Source organism: Saccoglossus kowalevskii, chromosome 4, assembly GCF_978046115.1.
Source record: "Saccoglossus kowalevskii chromosome 4, keSacKowa6.1, whole genome shotgun sequence".
Classification (NCBI taxonomy): Eukaryota; Metazoa; Hemichordata; class Enteropneusta; family Harrimaniidae; genus Saccoglossus; species Saccoglossus kowalevskii.
The window spans coordinates 1,191,104-1,213,827 of record NC_140644.1 but is presented as its reverse complement, the minus strand read 5'-3'; the positions used below and the strand labels follow the sequence as shown (position 1 = coordinate 1,213,827).

The following is a 22,724-nucleotide window of genomic DNA, read 5'->3' as shown; positions in this document are numbered from 1 at the left end:
GACGAGTTTCCGACACATGTTCACCTGGAACTGTCCACAAGCTTCCATTATACTCGTGTATAAATCCTCGATGTTAGCAACTGGTTGGGAATGCACCTCTAAATCGATCAACTCCCAAAGGTTCTCAATAGGGTTCAAATCTGGAGACTGTGCAGGCCAATTCAAAGTGGTAAAGTTGTCGAAAAAATATACGTACTCTTGTGGATTATTTAGAAAATCCCTCCCTGTCAATGCTGTGTGAACGCGGGCATTATCCTGTTGGAAATGAAAATTGGGTCTAACGAGTCTTAGTGCCGACGGTATCATTTCGTTTTGTAGGATATCCAAATATTTCCATCGGTTCATGGATGGTCGTCGGTACACGAACTAGCGACCCTAAGCCGGTAGCCGAAAAACATCCCCACACCATGACGCTTCCACCACCAAATTTTATTGTAGGTTTAATGCATTTCATCTTGTACTCTTCACCTGGTCTCCGGCGTACAAATAATCTTCCACGGCTACGAAACACCGTAAACTTAGATTCGTCCAACCAGATAACTTGAGCCCACTGTGCCGGAGTCCAGTCGATGTGTTGCCTGGCAAATTGCAACCGCGCTGCGATGTGTCGAGGTTGTAGTTTTGGTTTCTTTTTAGCAACACAGCCGCAAAGATAACCATCCTTATATAGTCTTGATTTTATAGTGCTCAAACTCAATCTTTTTCCAGTGAGTTGATTAAAATTGGCACGCAAATCACGGGCGGTGTGAAACCAATTTGCTAAACTAGACTGGATGAGTAGCCGGTCTTCGCGTTGCATTGTACGCCTTGGTCGACCTGATCGACGACGATTGCCCATACTACCTCGCAGACGAAGTTTTCGTGGGTTGAAACGTATGGAGCCTTCAGAAATTCCCAGTCTTCTTGCTATTTCCCTGTTAGAAACTCCTTCTGTAAACAGTGCTTCAATGTTCCCTTTGGTAAATTCTGACAATTCCCTAACTTTCGGCATGGCTCAATGTTTGTAAATAAAAATTACGTATCTAACACTATGATCTCGATAGGAATATTCATGAACTACAACTGACAGGTATTCTTGCCCAGAAGCGCGTGTTGAAATAATTTCAGCTTCCCAATTGGTTCAAATTTGCATGAGAATAGACACGACTATCGCACATGTTTTATGGCGCGAAGTTTTAATGAGATGCAAATGATGTGCAAATAAGCGCGCTCCCATAGAGTTAACCATGGCGATTTTCGCTCACTGAAAAAACGTCTACATACAAAAAAACTAAACACAAATCAACCATTTTATTTTGACTAAAATGCACTAGTTCTTCTTAAATTTAATATATTTTAAAGTCAACACATCATGTTACCCGGAATTATTATTTTCAGTAACGAAAACGATCAAATGACAGGTGCGTAAATACTTTCTGGCGGGTCTGTATTATACTATATTAATCTTGAGGTGCCTTATACAATAACATATAAAATGCCTTGCATGAAACATAAACCTACAGCAATATATCCAAGCACAATTTTAGCAGGAATAATATAGACTAGCATGTTTTCAGGAACATATAAACAATATATCGGGTTACCACACTATCTAGTAACTGATCTCAGAGAAAATATTAATAATCCCTGGATGTCACGATCAGTAGTGCAAATAGCTTAAATCTCTGCTCATGTTTACCGAATAATTTATTTGAGCCAAATTTGCATGTATATCTGGGAAAATGTTCAATTTTAAAATACATTTTTATCAATATTTTTAAACATGCAAAAATCAAGATCCAATACAGTTGAATATTATAACGAGATTTCAAAAAGATTGGATAAAGACTGTTGAGTTGTTGTAAGTACAAGTAAAATGTTTACACCTGACATTTTCCCCTCATATCTCTTCATCTATGATGATACAGTCAAAGTAAAAGTGACAATTTATGACACAGTTATAAAGTAATGAGTCAGAACTACAATGTATCAGCCATAATGTTATGATATGTGATGCTATTGGCTAATAGCAGTGAGAATAAACAACAACAAAATTAATAGATATAAAGAGGGTGCTGTATATAAACATTAATTAGAGGCAATGACTCCTTACCTTGTTTAACACACTGTAGCAATTTTTCATAATCATATTTGGTATTTGTGGTTTCAGCAGACTGAATCATATCATCCCACACACTGGTTATCTCTCGCAGACATGGTGTTATCTCCTCGTAATCCAACTTTTTTCTCTTTGTGCTTACGGCATCCTGATTGGCTGAGGGGTGCAATGCAAACAAAGACAGTGATGACTGGTGAAATTGACATCAGACAGATCTCAGATTGCTATTTGCTCGGTGTAAAATCCACAAATTACATGTTAGTGCTCATGTTAGCCTCACAATAGAAAACATGATCACTGAACACATACATAGAAACTAATTGTGAAACTAAAAATTTGAAAAAACATGAACATACTGACAGCAATGAAGTGATTTTCATCTACCTATAATATTATAATCCAAAAATTTATCAGTCTTTATAAAAGCCACATTTCAAATACAAACTGGTGATGTGACTGTAATTTTAAATAATGATAAATATTTACCAATTATAATGTAACAGATAGATGAGAAGAAGCAAGCATGACGAAGACAAACTTGACAAACTTGGCTGTCAGTATATATTTAAGAGCAACTAAATTTAAAAAGTTTGAGTTTAAATACCAGATAGAATTCAAGAAGCTCACTAATATTTAAGTCAGACTAGACTAAAAGTTAATCCCGATAATTAATATGTTTATACCCTTAAACCTCTAATAATATGGACATAGGAAATGATATGCAAGCCTGAGTAATATAAATCATGCCATGCCATACTGGTGAAATGTTTTAGATTTCACTCCCAAATGTTTCTACGGTATGTAATTTTATCTGTGTTCACATTGACAGCGATTATTTTCCCTCACTGGAATAGATACTTGTACCCAGTATATTACAGCACTATGAGATGATATTTCTAATAGCATTTATTTGTTTTAACCTTTTAAGCCAACTAGTTCACACAGAATTATGAATCATATTTTGATAGGAAGCTATCCACATATTCATATTGCGCACAAATATTTATTTGTTTTCTTTCAACTCTATCATTTTTCCTGCCAAAGATTTGGTGCAACATTTGCCAGTTTTTATGCATTTTTTTGATAACTCTAAACCAAATCACAGAATTATAGATCCTGATTGAAATTTTGAAAAATAAATAAAAAAATAAGTTTATTTCCTTTTGATAATTTTGAATGGAATGGATATAAAAAACTATTGGCTACAGGTCTTCTTTAAAATTTCTCAAAAAATATGAAAAAAATTTGATTTTGCAAAAGGTGACTTAAGTCAACTTTCAACCCTTTTACAGAAGAACTCGCACAATATTTTTTCATATTTAAAAAAAAAAAATCAACAAGGAAATTATATTGTATAAAAGTGTTGGCGGAAAGTAATATGGTGTTCAAAGAATTAAATGTCATGGGAATAATAGGACTTTCCTTTATCTAGAACTTGCCAGGCTGTTTTTCACAGATTTTTGCTAAATAATGTTACTGTAAAATACTTAATTTTCGCTGAAGGGATGATTCTGCGAAAATGAAATCCGGCGTATATATCTTTTTTCCTATATTTCACATTTAACTCATCGGAAATCAGTGAAAATAAACTTCATACAAATCATCCAAAACGCCTTTTCAGTAAAATTTAATTCCAGCTAAAATAAAGTATTTCACAGTATGAAATCTTTCAGCTATTTTTTTAATTTGCAAAAAAGTATTTTGTAAGTTGTACCAAGAAAAAGGTTAAAGATAATACTACAATAGGAACATGCAGAATGAAGTGAACAGTACAGAGGAAAAAAATATATATTGATAATAGTGTACCATCATTGATTACTTCCTTCTTGACCTCTATATGCCATCAGTGTTAGCACATCACCCAGCAAGGAGGCAAAGAAAACCACAGATTACAATACAACACTTGGATGACATCAAGATCTATCATTAGTGAACAACCCTCATCACACAGACTCAAGTACATTACATGGCCAGACTGAGTAGCGTGCATTATGGTAATTTTCAAATTTTAAATAAAATCAGAAAATAATAAACACAGCCCAGTGTGATGTCATCGTGACATAAAACTGCATGGCTCCATTGCTATTTGTAAGTCACAATCACAAGATTTTGCTTAGTTATATATACTAGAATATTCATAGAAGACGGAGCCCATATTTATGTCTGTCCAAAGTATGACATGAAGTATGACCAAATACAATCCAGTTGAAGAATATTATCATTGATGGTTGTTCATCAATGAGAGATCTCATATGGATACATGATATGCACATATTTCAATCACATGCCCTATTATTATTAAAGCTTGTGTCACAACATACACACAATGTACAGTGGAACAGAAAAGCATTTCAGTAGATATTGGAGATAGAGAAAAAACTGGTCCAGGTGAACCTCAAATATGCATTTATTTATATGAATAAAATTTAGCCGTGGTCAGACAGTTCTAATGTATGTGCATGTTATAACAGTGACAACAAAGATAATTAAAGATGGGATGGAAGAGAAAAATGATATACGAATACAAACACAAGTACAGAATAGATGACAATTATTATTGGTAAAATACAAAAAGTTCTGAACATCTATCTAGCACAGAAAACGCACGAATTTAGTGGTTCGTAAAAAGACAGATTTACACAATGTTCATTCATTGAAAAATTTACCTCACCAACGTTGAACATTTTTGTTCACATCAAACACAGAATTACTATTGTGTCATTTCAGGTGGATATCTCTCATTAGATTATTACTACAAGTAGGAAACAGGTGTATAATAATAAAAAGATAATCACAAGAATACCGCAAACTTTACACAAAGGCAGTACAGGATTGCATTGTTCTCCACTATGCAATGATCAATAAGATTGCTGTACAGCTTTTCTGCAGCCTTTGCGACATTCTTGTGAAAACCAAATTGAACCTCCAGCATGCATGGAATCTGTCTTCATCTGATAAGACATAGGTGATTATTTTTATGTAAAAATTACTTGTGGTAGTGATCTCATGGTCAGTGTATCAAATATTAATAATATAGACTAATTTACAAGACATACATGTACATAACACTACTTTAAAAACATGTAATGTAACTTTCAAAGCAATACTGCAAGTGTTAATAATTATATCGGCTGTCACTAGAAATCTTTCAATGCTTTCTTCTTAGAAATTATATATTCATTCATTGTCTGGGCTTTTGCCAACCCTTCACTAGTCACCAATGGACAACTACCGACTATGAATTATTCTATGAAAATGTTCGACATAAGGGTTTACTGTAGTATATTATAAAATTTGTAAAATATCATGATGTTTATTAAGCTGAATGTTGGCTATACGTGTTTTTGGGCACTCTCAAATTTCAGTGCAAAAGTTTTAGTTCAAGAGGTGTATGCAACACTTCTTGTAATTGCGTGAGTGAGTAAGTAAAACCCTGGGATCCCTTACAAAAAAAAAAATCATCGCTAATGGTACTTAATTTCACAAAGCTGCAATGGCGGATCATCTTACTTAATACCAGTAACACCGAAAGGTTAACAAACAGACAAATCAATAGTATTCATCCACCAGTCAAATTAATTCTATAGAGTATTCTACTTATTTGTGATAAATAATAGACATCTTAGTTGTTAATACTGACATTTCTTGTCTCCATGGTGATATTAATATCATAGATACAGACACTACAAATAATAAAGAAGATATTTGACAACTAGCCAGACTTTAATAGAATTATTCAACAATTATACATGTAGTACATTTATTTCAAATACTGAAGGCGAGTTTTAATATATCTGATAATCAAAATTCTATATCATACCAAAAATAATAGTGTTAATAATTACTGCATTAAAATCAGCACAAGAACCATATGACAGTTTTTAAAAATGGTTGAATTGATTGATGACCTTGGAATAAACATTATTGTATCAGTTTTCATGTAAATTAAAACTCAATATATCAATAATCCAATCACATATTTGTTGTTTTTTTCAGCTAGAGGTGAATGGCCAGCTTCTAATGATTCACTGTTATGAAGGACACTCAAATTGTAACCTTTGTGACAACAATATACAGGGCACCCTGGACAGCAGCTTTCACCAAGTGGGTGCTGTTACACTGGATAAAAACCAATAAATAAATAAATTTCATCCAATGCTTACAAACAATTAAAAAGGTTCAATTTGGTGATTTATTGATCAATAAACAAAAGGGAAGGGAGAGTATTAAAACGTGGCACGCTGTCATGTTTTTGTATGGCAGAATAACAATCAACAGAAACTGGTACACCATATGTCAATATAATAGATATACGTAGCGAGTCAAACAGATGAATTTTCATAAAATGAATTATATTCTGCTGTTTAACAAACTAGATTTGCTAATTAAGTTATTAAACGTAAAACTATCTAAGTAGTTATATTAGAGACAACAACAGAAAAGAATACAATAACTCTCAATTTGGATATTTGACTTGGAATTACAATACATGCATTCTGGGATATGTTATTTGGTGTGGAATTGCATAAATACTGAATGTTACTTTTCAACAGCCAGGAAAAATATACAATATTGATAAGTTATTATTTCATAAATGAATTGTGCATTTCATGTTGAAACAGCCAGAGGAGTGACTGGAGGAGGGTGTTTAACCTTATAACTGCAATCCTCTTACCATTATGAGTATACGTACTATTATAGCGCATCCGCATACATTATAAGCTGTGTACATTTCAAAATATTAGAAACAACTTAACTAGACTTAGTTAACCACACACCTTACCTTGAAATGTGATTAGTGAATAACCACTATAAAAGACAAAATATCCTATTTTTTTGTAAGAAGGCAGCATGGAGGAGACAAACATGAGACATAGTATGGAAAAACAGTGAGATGGAGGCAGTTATGCAAAGCAGCGATACTAAGTATAGCCAGATGTCACAAAGCAGGCTGCTGGTGCCAGCATATAAACATGCATGGTGATATGAACAGGAGTATTTACATATCATTATGCAGGAATGCAGAGATGAAATGTACAAAAAAGTATAGTTGTCATATTCTACTTCCATGCACCATGGTGTAAAACACAACACAGCTGTATGTCATTACGGACAATTTGTCACAATAAATGACAGCTCTGATTTACCTTAACGGCAAGATCAACTTTTATCATATTATATTGTCAAATTTATTTCATACTTTTGATCAAGACCTGTTCCAATGGAAAAATATGTTCATTTGGTGAAAAAAAAATATAATAAAAAAAACAAAATTATCAAAAATGCAAAAATGTTGCATTAGCATTTTGGTGGCAAAAGATTATAGCTTTCTTGGCTTCTGTCAAAGGTAGGAATAGAAAATAGTTACAAAGTTGCAAAATGTTGCATCAATATTTTGACAGAAAAATTGTGAGTAATAAAACGTTTATAATGTCAGCAACCAACAAAATGTCATTGCAAGAATACAAGACTAGAAACATTATAACTAACACTCAAAAGTACTAAAAAATACTAAATTCACAAAATTCTCTTTTAAATTTGACTATACAATAATTTCATCAGTTATGGCCAAGCAAATGTCAAAGCAAGTATTCGGGAAAAGAAGAAAACACATGTTATAAGGTATTGGTAAATTAAACATCAGGAAAATATACTAAAGTGTGTAATGTTTCATGTTATCTTTTATCCAGATTGCCAAGTGGCTGAATAGGTTGGTATTTCGCTAAAAAATGCAATGTAGTGTTATCTGTCAAAACAGAATCTATTTTTACCTTTTATAGCAGAATGCATCATTTTTCACATGAACATTTTGGTACAACATTTGGCACATTTTTATAAAATTTTCTATAATTTCAATCCAAATGGGAATTATGTCAAACAGACCATGATCAAAGTTATTGAAAAAGTATCAAAATAAAAAAAAAGCTTAGAAAATAACCCCTGTGTTGCTGAGGAAATTGGATATAGAAATTTTGTTAAATTAATTAAAAATTAACAAGAAGCTTGTTTGCATATTACCATTGTGACAAAAATACAGATGTGTGTGTTTGTTGATGCAACTACACATATCAATCATCATGAATGAAATTACAAAATGGCTTACAGAAGAGAAAAGAAAACAGATCAGCAAACTAGCAAATATATGCAAAGTGATTTATCACTATGATATGATTTAAAATTTGGGAGAGACTACTTGAATGTGCAAACAGAAATAAGATTTAAGCCTAGAATCATGTGACAATATTTTGCTGTCGTAAACAGAGTGGAGGCATGGCAGCTGTGGGGACTAGGGGCAGGAATAGATTAATGATGGATAAAGGTCGGAGATCATATACAAGGGATTTATGATTGATGGACACAGACCTGGTACCACACACAGTGGATTTATGATGGCCACAGGCCTGAGGTTTACATACAGGAAGGTAAAGGTGCGTGGTTCACAACATTTGTATCAAATATACACAGAAACAATACAATAAACAGAAAAATACACATTTGACATACACTCATAATATCTAGCATTAATCTGTCAAGACATATTCATATATAAGTGTATGATTCTGAGTAAAACCATGTCTGCAACTAAAGTGTATGATTCTGAGTAAAACCATGTCTACAACTGAAGTGTATGATTCTGAGTAAAACCATGTCTACAACTGAAGTGTATGATTCTGAGTAAAACCATGTCTACAACCGAGCTGTATGATTCTGAGTAAAACCATGTCTACAACTCAAGGGTATGATTCTGAGTAAAACCATGTCTACAACTCAAGGGTATGATTCTGAGTAAAACCATGTCTACAACTCAAGTGTATGATTCTGAGTAAAACCATGTCTACAACTCAAGGGCATAAGATTCTGAGTAAAACCATGTCTGCAACTAAAGTGTATGATTCTGAGTAAAACCATGTCTACAACTCAAGGGTATGATTCTGAGTAAAACCATGTCTACAACTCAAGGGTATGATTCTGAGTAAAACCATGTCTACAACTCAAGTGTATGATTCTGAGTAAAACCATGTCTGCAACTCAAGGGTATGAGATTCTGAGTAAAACCATGTCTGCAACTAAAGTGTATGATTCTGAGTAAAACCATGTCTACAACTGAAGTGTATGATTCTGAGTAAAACCATGTCTACAACCGAGCTGTATGATTCTGAGTAAAACCATGTCTACAACTCAAGGGTATGATTCTGAGTAAAACCATGTCTACAACTCAAGGGTATGATTCTGAGTAAAACCATGTCTACAACTCAAGTGTATGATTCTGAGTAAAACCACGTCTACAACTCAAGTGTATGATTCTGAGTAAAACCATGTCTACAACTCAAGGGTATAATTCTGAGTAAAACCATGTCTACAACTGAAGTGTATGATTCTGAGTAAAACCATGTCTACAACCGAGCTGTATGATTCTGAGTAAAACCATGTCTACAACTCAAGGGTATGATTCTGAGTAAAACCATGTCTACAACTCAAGGGTATGATTCTGAGTAAAACCATGTCTACAATTCAAGGGTATGATTCTGAGTAAAACCATGTCTGCAACTAAAGTGTATGATTCTGAGTAAAACCATGTCTACAACTCAAGGGTATGATTCTGAGTAAAACCATGTCTACAACTCAAGTGTATGATTCTGAGTAAAACCATGTCTACAACTCAAGGGTATGATTCTGAGTAAAACCATGTCTACAACTCAAGTGTATGATTCTGAGTAAAACCATGTCTGCAACTCAAGGGTATGAGATTCTGAGTAAAACCATGTCTACAACTCAAGTGTATGATTCTGAGTAAAACCATGTCTACAACTCAAGTGTATGATTCTGAGTAAAACCATGTCTACAACTGAACTGTAGGATTCTAAGTAAAACCATGTCTACAACTCAAGTGTATGATTCTGAGTAAAACCATGTCTACAACTCAAGTGTATGATTCTGAGTAAAACCATGTCTACAACTCAAGGGTATGATTCTGAGTAAAACCATGTCTGCAACTCAAGGGTATGATTCTGAGTAAAACCATGTCTACAACTCAAGTGTATGATTCTGAGTAAAACCATGTCTACAACTCAAGTGTATGATTCTGAGTAAAACCATGTCTGCAACTCAAGGGTATGATTCTGAGTAAAACCATGTCTACAACTGAACTGTATGATTCTAAGTAAAACCATGTCTACAACTCAAGTGTATGATTCTGAGTAAAACCATGTCTACAACTCAAGTGTATGATTCTGAGTAAAACCATGTCTACAACTCAAGTGTATGATTCTGAGTAAAACCATGTCTGCAACTCAAGTGTATGATTCTGAGTACAACCATGTCTACAACTCAAGTGTATGATTCTGAGTAAAACCATGTCTACAACTCAAGTGTATGATTCTGAGTAAAACCATGTCTACAACTCAAGGGCATAAGATTCTGAGTAAAACCATGTCTGCAACTAAAGTGTATGATTCTGAGTAAAACCATGTCTACAACTGAAGTGTATGATTCTGAGTAAAACCATGTCTACAACCGAGCTGTATGATTCTGAGTAAAACCATGTCTACAACTCAAGGGTATGATTCTGAGTAAAACCATGTCTACAACTCAAGGGTATGATTCTGAGTAAAACCATGTCTACAATTCAAGGGTATGATTCTGAGTAAAACCATGTCTACAACTCAAGTGTATGATTCTGAGTAAAACCATGTCTGCAACTCAAGGGCATGAGATTCTGAGTAAAACCATGTCTACAACTCAAGGGTATGATTCTGAGTAAAACCATGTCTACAACTGAAGTGTATGATTCTGAGTAAAACCATGTCTACAACTCAAGGGTATGATTCTGAGTAAAACCATGTCTACAACTCAAGTGTATGATTCTGAGTAAAACCATGTCTGCAACTCAAGGGTATGAGATTCTGAGTAAAACCATGTCTACAACTCAAGTGTATGATTCTGAGTAAAACCATGTCTACAACTCAAGTGTATGATTCTGAGTAAAACCATGTCTACAACTGAACTGTATGATTCTAAGTAAAACCATGTCTACAACTCAAGTGTATGATTCTGAGTAAAACCATGTCTACAACTCAAGTGTATGATTCTGAGTAAAACCATGTCTACAACTCAAGTGTATGATTCTGAGTAAAACCATGTCTACAACTCAAGGGTATAATTCTGAGTAAAACCATGTCTGCAACTCAAGGGTATGATTCTGAGTAAAACCATGTCTACAACTCAAGTGTATGATTCTGAGTAAAACCATGTCTACAACTCAAGTGTATGATTCTGAGTAAAACCATGTCTGCAACTCAAGTGTATGATTCTGAGTAAAACCATGTCTACAACTGAAGTGTATGATTCTGAGTAAAACCATGTCTACAACTGAGCTGTATGATTCTGAGTAAAACCATGTCTACAACTCAAGGGTATGATTCTGAGTAAAACCATGTCTACAACTCAAGGGTATGATTCTGAGTAAAACCATGTCTACAACTCAAGTGTATGATTCTGAGTAAAACCATGTCTACAACTCAAGGGCATAAGATTCTGAGTAAAACCATGTCTGCAACTAAAGTGTATGATTCTGAGTAAAACCATGTCTACAACTGAAGTGTATGATTCTGAGTAAAACCATGTCTACAACCGAGCTGTATGATTCTGAGTAAAACCCTGTCTACAACTCAAGGGTATGATTCTGAGTAAAACCATGTCTACAACTCAAGGGTATGATTCTGAGTAAAACCATGTCTACAATTCAAGTGTATGATTCTGAGTAAAACCATGTCTGCAACTAAAGTGTATGATTCTGAGTAAAACCATGTCTACAACTCAAGGGTATGATTCTGAGTAAAACCATGTCTACAACTCAAGTGTATGATTCTGAGTAAAACCATGTCTACAACTCAAGGGTATGATTCTGAGTAAAACCATGTCTACAACTCAAGTGTATGATTCTGAGTAAAACCATGTCTACAACTCAAGTGTATGATTCTGAGTAAAACCATGTCTACAACTGAACTGTATGATTCTAAGTAAAACCATGTCTACAACTCAAGTGTATGATTCTGAGTAAAACCATGTCTACAACTCAAGGGTATGATTCTGAGTAAAACCATGTCTGCAACTCAAGGGTATGATTCTGAGTAAAACCATGTCTACAACTCAAGTGTATGATTCTGAGTAAAACCATGTCTACAACTCAAGTGTATGATTCTGAGTAAAACCATGTCTACAACTGAACTGTATGATTCTAAGTAAAACCATGTCTACAACTCAAGTGTATGATTCTGAGTAAAACCATGTCTACAACTCAAGTGTATGATTCTGAGTAAAACCATGTCTACAACTCAAGGGTATGATTCTGAGTAAAACCATGTCTACAACTCAAGGGCATAAGATTCTGAGTAAAACCATGTCTGCAACTAAAGTGTATGATTCTGAGTAAAACCATGTCTACAACTCAAGGGTATGATTCTGAGTAAAACCATGTCTACAACTCAAGGGTATGATTCTGAGAAAAACCATGTCTACAACTCAAGGGCATAAGATTCTGAGTAAAACCATGTCTGCAACTAAAGTGTATGATTCTGAGTAAAACCATGTCTACAACTCAAGTGTATGATTCTGAGTAAAACCATGTCTACAACTGAAGTGTATGATTCTGAGTAAAACCATGTCTACAACCGAGCTGTATGATTCTGAGTAAAACCATGTCTACAACTCAAGGGTATGATTCTGAGTAAAACCATGTCTACAACTCAAGGGTATGATTCTGAGTAAAACCATGTCTACAATTCAAGGGTATGATTCTGAGTAAAACCATGTCTACAACTCAAGTGTATGATTCTGAGTAAAACCATGTCTGCAACTCAAGGGCATGAGATTCTGAGTAAAACCATGTCTACAACTCAAGGGTATGATTCTGAGTAAAACCATGTCTACAACTCAAGTGTATGATTCTGAGTAAAACCATGTCTACAACTCAAGGGTATGATTCTGAGTAAAACCATGTCTACAACTCAAGTGTATGATTCTGAGTAAAACCATGTCTGCAACTCAAGGGTATGAGATTCTGAGTAAAACCATGTCTACAACTCAAGGGTATGAGATTCTGAGTAAAACCATGTCTACAACTCAAGTGTATGATTCTGAGTAAAACCATGTCTACAACTCAAGTGTATGATTCTGAGTAAAACCATGTCTACAACTGAACTGTATGATTCTAAGTAAAACCATGTCTACAACTCAAGTGTATGATTCTGAGTAAAACCATGTCTACAACTCAAGTGTATGATTCTGAGTAAAACCATGTCTACAACTCAAGTGTATGATTCTGAGTAAAACCATGTCTACAACTCAAAGGTATGATTCTGAGTAAAACCATGTCTGCAACTCAAGGGTATGATCCTGAGTAAAACCATGTCTACAACTCAAGTGTATGATTCTGAGTAAAACCATGTCTACAACTCAAGGGTATGATTCTGAGTAAAACCATGTCTGCAACTCAAGGGTATGATTCTGAGTAAAACCACGTCTACAACTCAAGTGTATGATTCTGAGTAAAACCATGTCTACAACTCAAGGGTATAATTCTGAGTAAAACCATGTCTGCAACTCAAGGGTATGATTCTGAGTAAAACCATGTCTACAACTCAAGTGTATGATTCTGAGTAAAACCATGTCTACAACTCAAGTGTATGATTCTAAGTAAAACCATGTCTGCAACTCAAGTGTATGATTCTGAGTAAAACCATGTCTACAACTGAACTGTATGATTCTAAGTAAAACCATGTCTACAACTCAAGTGTATGATTCTGAGTAAAACCATGTCTACTACTCAAGGGTATGATTCTGAGTAAAACCATGTCTGCAACTCAAGGGTATGATTCTGAGTAAAACCATGTCTACAACTCAAGTGTATGATTCTGAGTAAAACCATGTCTACAACTCAAGTGTATGATTCTGAGTAAAACCATGTCTACAACTCAAGTGTATGATTCTGAGTAAAACCATGTCTACAACTGAAGTGTATGATTCTGAGTAAAACCATGTCTGCAACTCAAGGGCATGAGATTCTGAGTAAAACCATGTCTACAACTCAAGTGTATGATTCTGAGTAAAACCATGTCTACAACTGAAGTGTATGATTCTGAGTACAACCAGAGTCTCCAAAGTATTTCCAGTAAAACTGGTTCTATTTTGATAATAAATTCATCGGTAAATAGTAATAATACAGGTAAGACTGTCACACCAGTCAACTTCCTTGTGAGATGATCTACTATTTCTTTACCAAGAAACGATTGTAATGCCACATGGTAATCCAAACATGGATGTAACATATGACTGATTCCCAAATATACTTTACCTTGTAATGACTTGTTTTCTTTCTCCATTCGTAGAAGTAGAATTTGTTCCAGTATAGCTTTTTTCCATAGTGCTCGGATGGCAGCCTTAGACTTGAACCTTGACCTCACTTTGACAGGTTTCAGTTCATACACTGTGTTTGTAACTGAAGGTGGGGACGCCAGACAATCTATTTCGTGATCATTTTCTAAAAATAGGAATTTGTAACAGCATGTTATTGTATATTTCAGTAATATTCTTCGAGCATTTGTTTATCATAGATTGTATTCTTGTAACAAATTAGCTTGTTAGTGTAACTAACCAAATAGTATCATACACGAAAATACTTTTTCTGACAAAAATTGATTCTAATATTTGTCGTACCAAAGTCAATGTCAACTTTGAAAAGAACTTTTTTTATTGCTTATGAAAAACTTTTACTAACCAGAAGACTTTGTTGTTGTTGAAAGCGACAAAATAGGTTAAATGAAACCAATTAACAATACATACCTCTTATACTATTAACTTTTGGCTCATGATGCATTGGTGTCACTACTCTGTTAAATATTGCTTGCCTCCATGATCCTCTTCTCTTTGGTGAGTACTCATCATGTGGATACTCAGCCATTTGTCGCCTACAATGAATTATAGTCAACAGATAGAAAACAAACAAACCTGAATAAAGCAAAACAGTTTAGAATGTATTTAATTAGGCTTTAGAAAAAATAATTTTTCAGGTCAAATTTTGTGTGAATGGGACAGAAATTTCAATTCAAGGTTTATTCAATCCATCAACAGAGGACGCTGTGCAGTGCAGCATGCTGCCCAGAAACATCAATTTTAGCGGTTCATACTAATTTCCCCTACAAACTGACTAGAAAGTATTGTGACCATCATTACTGACATCACATTCAATTCTGTCCTTTCTTTACTCTGAGCTAAGCAACAATGGAGTACGTCATGGAAATAAAAATTCAGCACTAAATGCAACTGATCTCGTAGACTCTACTCTGCTGTAATTTTGGGCAAAGATGTATAATAATGAAGTTATCACAAGAATAATGCAAAGTATGCACTCAGGTGGTGGTTTTCTACAGGTTATACCCATTCTCCATACTGGAAATATTTGGCTCATTAACTATGTAAATTTACTCCAACGTCAAAAAGAATGAGGCAGGCATACTTATCACCGTGGCAACTATGATATGATAGAATATGTTAGGAAAACTGTCACCCACTGTTTGGAAATTAGCATATTCAAATTAGCAGCATGCTATTTTATTAGCCAATCATGATCAACCACTGATCAAGAACACGAAGTCCTTGTAGAGGGTACCCAGGTAATCAAGGTAACACTTAGTGTACAGAGGATGAATTGAACATTACCTAAGTATTCTTGCTGCAGGACTCCCACCATACTTTTCAGCATTCTCTTGTGGTGGATTTTTAAAATCAAAATACCGAGGACTTCCGGGTGACGTTGGACTTATAGGAATATCTCCAATAGTGCTGCTCCGTTTCCTGGGAGATGGCAAAGACATTGAGTCATCACTATCTATTGGTGACCTTGACCAGTCTTTACTGTTCTTTTTCAGTAGTCTAGCCGGTGTAGGCGGAGCTGACTGTGAGACATCGTCCGCTGATAGTGGTAATTCCATACCCATCTTAGATACCCCTTCATCCTTTATAAAAAAAACAAATAACTACAGCTATTAGACTGTTTTTTACCATTGTCAGATATAGGAGGGTACTGTGCCTAATTGTCAGATATGGGAGGGTACTGTGTACAATTGTCAGATATGGGAGGGTACTATGTACAATTGTCAGATATAGGAGGGTACTATGCCTAATTGTCAGATATGGGAGGGTACTATGCCTAATTGTCAGATATGGGAGGCTACTGTGTACAATTGTCAGATATGGGAGGGTACTGTGTACAATTGTCAGATATGGGAGGGTACTATGTACAATTGTCAGATATAGGAGGGTACTATGCCTAATTGTCAGATATGGGAGGGTACCATGCCTAATTGTCAGATATGGGAGGCTACTGTGTACAATTGTCAGATATGGGAGGGTGCTGTGTACAATTGTCAGATATGGGAGGGTACTATGTACAATTGTCAGATATAGGAGGGTACTATGCCTAATTGTCAGATATAGGAGGGTACTATGCCTAATTGTCAGATATGGGAGGCTACTGTGTACAATTGTCAGATATGGGAGGGTACTATGCCTAATTGTCAGATATGGGAGGCTACTGTGTACAATTGTCAGATATGGGAGGGTACTGTGTACAATTGTCAGATATGGGAGGGTACTGTGTACAATTGTCAGATATGGGAGGCTACTGTGCCTAATTGTCAGATATGGGAGGGTACTGTGTACAATTGTCAGATATGGGAGGGTACTATGCCTAATTGTCAGATATGGGAGGGTACTATGCCTAATTGTCAGATATGGGAGGCTACTATGTACAATTGTCAGATATGGGAGGGTACTATGCCTAATTGTCAGATATGGGAGGGTACTATGCCTAATTGTCAGATATGGGAGGCTACTGTGTACAATTGTCAGATATGGGAGGGTACTGTGTACAATTGTCAGATATGGGAGGGTACTGTGTACAATTGTCAGATATGGGAGGCTACTATGCCTAATTGTCAGATATGGGAGGGTACTGTGTATAATTGTCAGATATGGGAGGGTACTGTGTACAATTGTCAGATATGGGAGGCTACTATGCCTAATTGTCAGATATGGGAGGGTACTGTGTACAATTGTCAGATATGGGAGGGTACTATGCCTAATTGTCAGATATGGGAGGGTACTGTGTATAATTGTCAGATATGGGAGGGTACTATGCCTAATTGTCAGATATGGGAGGCTACTGTGTACAATTGTCAGATATGGGAGGGTACTGTGTACAATTGTCAGATATGGGAGGGTACTGTGTACAATTGTCAGATATGGGAGGCTACTGTGCCTAATTGTCAGATATGGGAGGGTACTGTGTACAATTGTCAGATATGGGAGGGTACTATGCCTAATTGTCAGATATGGGAGGGTACTATGCCTAATTGTCAGATATGGGAGGCTACTATGTACAATTGTCAGATATGGGAGGGTACTATGCCTAATTGTCAGATATGGGAGGGTACTATGCCTAATTGTCAGATATGGGAGGCTACTGTGTACAATTGTCAGATATGGGAGGGTACTGTGTACAATTGTCAGATATGGGAGGGTACTGTGTACAATTGTCAGATATGGGAGGCTACTATGCCTAATTGTCAGATATGGGAGGGTACTGTGTATAATTGTCAGATATGGGAGGGTACTGTGTACAATTGTCAGATATGGGAGGCTACTATGCCTAATTGTCAGATATGGGAGGGTACTGTGTACAATTGTCAGATATGGGAGGGTACTATGCCTAATTGTCAGATATGGGAGGGTACTGTGTATAATTGTCAGATATGGGAGGGTACTATGCCTAATTGTCAGATATGGGAGGGTACTATGCCTAATTGTCAGATATGGGAGGGTACTATGCCTAATTGTCAGATATGGGAGGGTACTATGCCTAATTGTCAGATATGGGAGGGTACTATGCCTAATTGTCAGATATGGGAGGGTACTATGCCTAATTGTCAGATATGGGAGGGTACTATGCCTAATTGTCAGATATGGGAGGGTACTATGCCTAATTGTCAGATATGGGAGGGTACTATGTACAATTGTCAGATATAGGAGGGTACTATGCCTAATTGTCAGATATGGGAGGGTACTATGCCTAATTGTCAGATATGGGAGGGTACTATGCCTAATTGTCAGATATGGGAGGGTACTATGTACAATTGTCAGATATGGGAGGGTACTATGTACAATTGTCAGATATGGGAGAGTAATATGCCTAATTGTCAGATATGGGAGGGTACTATGCCTAATTGTCAGATATGGGAGGGTACTATGTACAATTGTCAGATATGGGAGGGTACTGTGTACAATTTTCAGATATGGGAGGGTACTATGCCTAATTGTCAGATATGGGAGGGTACTATGCCTAATTGTCAGATATGGGAGGGTACTATGCCTAATTGTCAGATATAGGAGGGTACTATGCCTAATTGTCAGATATGGGAGGGTACTATGCCTAATTGTCAGATATGGGAGGGTACTATGCCTAATTGTCAGATATGGGAGGGTACTATGCCTAATTGTCAGATATGGGAGGGTACTATGCCTAATTGTCAGATATAGGAGGGTACTATGCCTAATTGTCAGATATGGGAGGGTACTATGCCTAATTGTCATATATGGGAGGGTACTATGCCTAATTGTCAGATATAGGAGGGTACTATGCCTAATTGTCAGATATGGGAGGGTACTATGCCTAATTGTCAGATATGGGAGGGTACTATGCCTAATTGTCAGATATGGGAGGGTACTATGCCTAATTGTCAGATATGGGAGGGTACTATGCCTAATTGTCAGATATGGGAGGGCACTGTGTACAATTGTCAGATATAGGAGGGTACTGTGTACAATTGTCAGATATGGGAGGGTACTATGCCTAATTGTCACATATAGGAGGGTACTATGCCTAATTGTCAGATATGGGAGGGTACTATGCCTAATTGTCAGATATGGGAGGGTACTATGCCTAATTGTCAGATATGGGAGGGTACTATGCCTAATTGTCAGATATGGGAGGGTACTATGCCTAATTGTCAGATATGGGAGGCTACTGTGTACAATTGTCAGATATGGGAGGGTACTATGCCTAATTGTCAGATATGGGAGGCTACTGTGTACAATTGTCAGATATGGGAGGGTGCTGTGTACAATTGTCAGATATAGGAGGCTACTGTGTACAATTGTCAGATATGGGAGGGTACTATGCCTAATTGTCAGATATGGGAGGGCACTGTGTACAATTGTCAGATATGGGAGGGTACTGTGTACAATTGTCAGATATGGGAGGGTACTATGCCTAATTGTCACATATAGGAGGGTACTATGCCTAATTGTCAGATATGGGAGGGTACTATGCCTAATTGTCAGATATGGGAGGGTACTGTGTACAATTGTCAGATATGGGAGGGTACTGTGTACAATTGTCAGATATGGGAGGGTACTGTGTACAATTGTCAGATATGGGAGGGTACTATGCCTAATTGTCAGATATGGGAGGGCACTGTGTACAATTGTCAGATATGGGAGGGTACTGTGTACAATTGTCAGATATGGGAGGCTACTATGCCTAATTGTCAGATATGGGAGGGCACTGTGTACAATTGTCAGATATGGGAGGGTACTGTGTACAATTGTCAGATATGGGAGGGTACTATGCCTAATTGTCAGATATGGGAGGGCACTGTGTACAATTGTCAGATATGGGAGGGTACTGTGTACAATTGTCAGATATAGGAGGCTACTATGCCTAATTGTCAGATATGGGAGGGCACTGTGTACAATAGTTAGATATGGGAGGGTACTGTGTTTCAATTGTTAGATAGTGTACAATTGTTAGAAATGGGAGGGCACTGTGTTCCAATTGTCAGATGAGTGTGAAAAAGTGAAGAGAAGAGCAAAAAAACATTGCAACTGACTATTGAGCAGTGATAAATATTGATACCTGATCAATTGTGTTGCTTCTACTTCGAAATCCAGAATTCCATACGTGTGCACCGCCACCATTCGCATCATTTTTATTCCGCCCCTGGAGAGCAATGAGGAAGATTATAAAAACAAGCATGCCAGCTGTTGAATAAAACTATACTGTTATACAGAGATAGACACAGTGTTTTACTGCACTCACCAGATATGCAACACAACAATTATGAAAACATAATCACAGATTGATATCAACATTGAATATGCATCAATTACCCAAAGGTCAGTGTTATTCCAAAACAAATCAACAAACTTCACAACATGGTCTGTAAGGCCAATAGTCATGGCCTCCATTGCTGCTACATACGGATAAGACATTTCCACAATATAGACATTTGAACAATATATATGTACGCAATTACAGTCAGTATTGAGCACTGAAATAATACTGCTTCGTTATTGTTTTGCATTACTCATCACGCGACCCATAGTACACTGGCAACAGATGTATCATTCCAATAACAATTTTATTTATTAACAGCTATGAGCAGAGTAACAATTATGAATACGTCATTGTAAAATGGCATAGTCCCTGTTTTTACTATGATGTTCAGAAACCAGCTCAGAGACCCATACATGCATGGCTCAATGTTGTAGTGCACAGACATTAAGCTACTAAAAAATTCTTAATACAATGCCAACACAGTTGTCATTCACAAATTACAATTACAAATAGAAATATTAATACATGTCAGTTTTTCTGATGCTGAATTTTAACAGTTTTATTATGAAATTTAGTTATAAGCCTTCCTGACAAATCAAGGGAGTCTGAAAGAAATTATGAGGAATCTAGAGGGTCTTGAGGAAATTACGTGGAATCCACAGGTCTGTCTGAAAACGTAATACATGTAGATGCTTTTCTGTTCACTGCGAGATCATGCATATTGCTTGAAAAGTGTTGACTAAATGTCTGCCACAAAAATATTTGAATTTGAAATTTTTTTTCTGAAGCTCAAAGCCGAAATGCCAATATTTCAGAGGGTAAAATGATATTAATATACCCTGACTTCATCAAAATTGACCATTGTAAATTGTGTATAGGACATTATTAAGCATGAAAATACCTTAAAACTTGTTGAATCCTATTCAATATTTTAACATCATTACAATGCTGTGACCTTTATTTGCCCTGCTTTACATTCAATTTCAATGCATAATGCAAGATTTCGTAGTGAATGAAAATAGTCTACCAGTATTCATAAACAATATTACTGATTTCCTTGGTAACACTTTAACTATGTACATGTATTTCATACTATGTTCATTCATTTAATCATATTGGGTTGATACATGACTGGTCTCTTTGAGAAATGTTACTATAAAACATATAGTGCGCAGTAGACAATCATTATTAATAATCATAACTCACCAACAGATTTTCAAAGGAAGAGGTCAGTGATTTCTTCGCCTTATTTTTGAATGAATCAAATTTAGACATTGGTTTGGGTTCATCAGCAGAGACAATATTCCTTGGACTCTGAATCAAAACAGAGATATTAGAAGAATACAACAATCATTTTGCACAACTGACACAAAGCAAACTTACTTTTAATAAAATTTGAATATTAACGAAAACTAAACCAGGATAAAAAACAAAAATCAAAATGATTTTAACATCAGCAGACACTACAGAGACAATAAGGGCCATATTAACAACTATACTGTCACCTTGGACCTTCCCTAGTTTTAACACTATTACCGGTTCTACTACATGTACAACTAAATCATAGTGAATACATTAAAGGTAAAAATAGGGATACTGTAGGACAGTTACTATAAAGCTACATGTATGTAGTGATTCAATAATAAAACACTGTGCAACATTTACCAGCACTGAAATTCAAGAAAACTTACAAATATACTAAAAGAGTGTAAAAATCTCTCCATTGATGGCAGTGACATTATTGCAGAATAGAAACACTACTAATTACACTGATTAAATTATCTACATGCACCTTACTGTGTGGGTTGCTGAGCACATTTTCACACTAATACAAAGAATGTTACTATAGAAACCAAGAGATGATGCAAATACAAGGTCTTTGCTAACATAATTATTCTCAACAATGCAACACTTGATATGAAAAATATATTATAATGCTTGGAACAAAATACATGAGATGCTCATTTGAAGCGCGGTGGTCGTTGCGCAGGGCGTGTTCGAATTTCATGTAGATAAACAATGTATTTTACACGCGTTGTATACATCGCTATGAGTCCCATATCGAACAGGACGCGGCGCGACGACAGCCGCCCTTTAATGGTACACGCATCTTCCTGTATACTCTTCTGTGCGGTACAACTAAACTCCATAAAATACAGGAAGCATTAGAAGACATTGGCATCAATATTTCTGTGCATCGAAATTAGACTTTATTAGAAAGTACTGGAAACCATTTAATTTTTGATGCTAGGAATTTGGATGATTTGATAATTTTATGGCATTCATGAAAATTACATTTTGCGAAAGTCACTGATACTCTGTGTCATTAGGACCCCAGAGAAATTTTCTCAAAATTCAATGATTTTCAGTGACTCACGAAATTCGCAAAAATATGTGAAATTCAAGCGACTTGCAATACATGAAACAGGTCTATTTTTCATATCACACACATTG

General features: G+C 35.9%; 1 protein-coding gene across 4 annotated transcripts in view; it reads right to left on the bottom strand.

Moving 5' to 3' along the window:
* The window catches only part of LOC102800976 (TBC1 domain family member 1-like), an 80,273-nt gene that overhangs the window by 19,477 nt on the left and 38,072 nt on the right, over positions 1 to 22,724 (bottom strand). The window contains exons 7-14 of one of the 4 annotated variants that reach the window (XM_085497617.1): positions 21,477 to 21,584; positions 20,070 to 20,153; positions 15,815 to 16,110; positions 14,939 to 15,063; positions 14,451 to 14,636; positions 6,882 to 6,926; positions 3,905 to 3,931; positions 2,093 to 2,254 (exon numbers count right to left, since the gene is read on the bottom strand). In XM_085497617.1, the coding sequence (XP_085353743.1) occupies positions 2,093 to 2,254; positions 3,905 to 3,931; positions 6,882 to 6,926; positions 14,451 to 14,636; positions 14,939 to 15,063; positions 15,815 to 16,110; positions 20,070 to 20,153; positions 21,477 to 21,584 (1,033 nt within the window). The remainder of the gene's footprint in view (positions 1 to 2,092; positions 2,255 to 3,904; positions 3,932 to 6,881; positions 6,927 to 14,450; positions 14,637 to 14,938; positions 15,064 to 15,814; positions 16,111 to 20,069; positions 20,154 to 21,476; positions 21,585 to 22,724) is intronic. The other 3 variants (XM_085497618.1, XM_085497619.1, XM_085497620.1) reach the window with 3 other exon arrangements.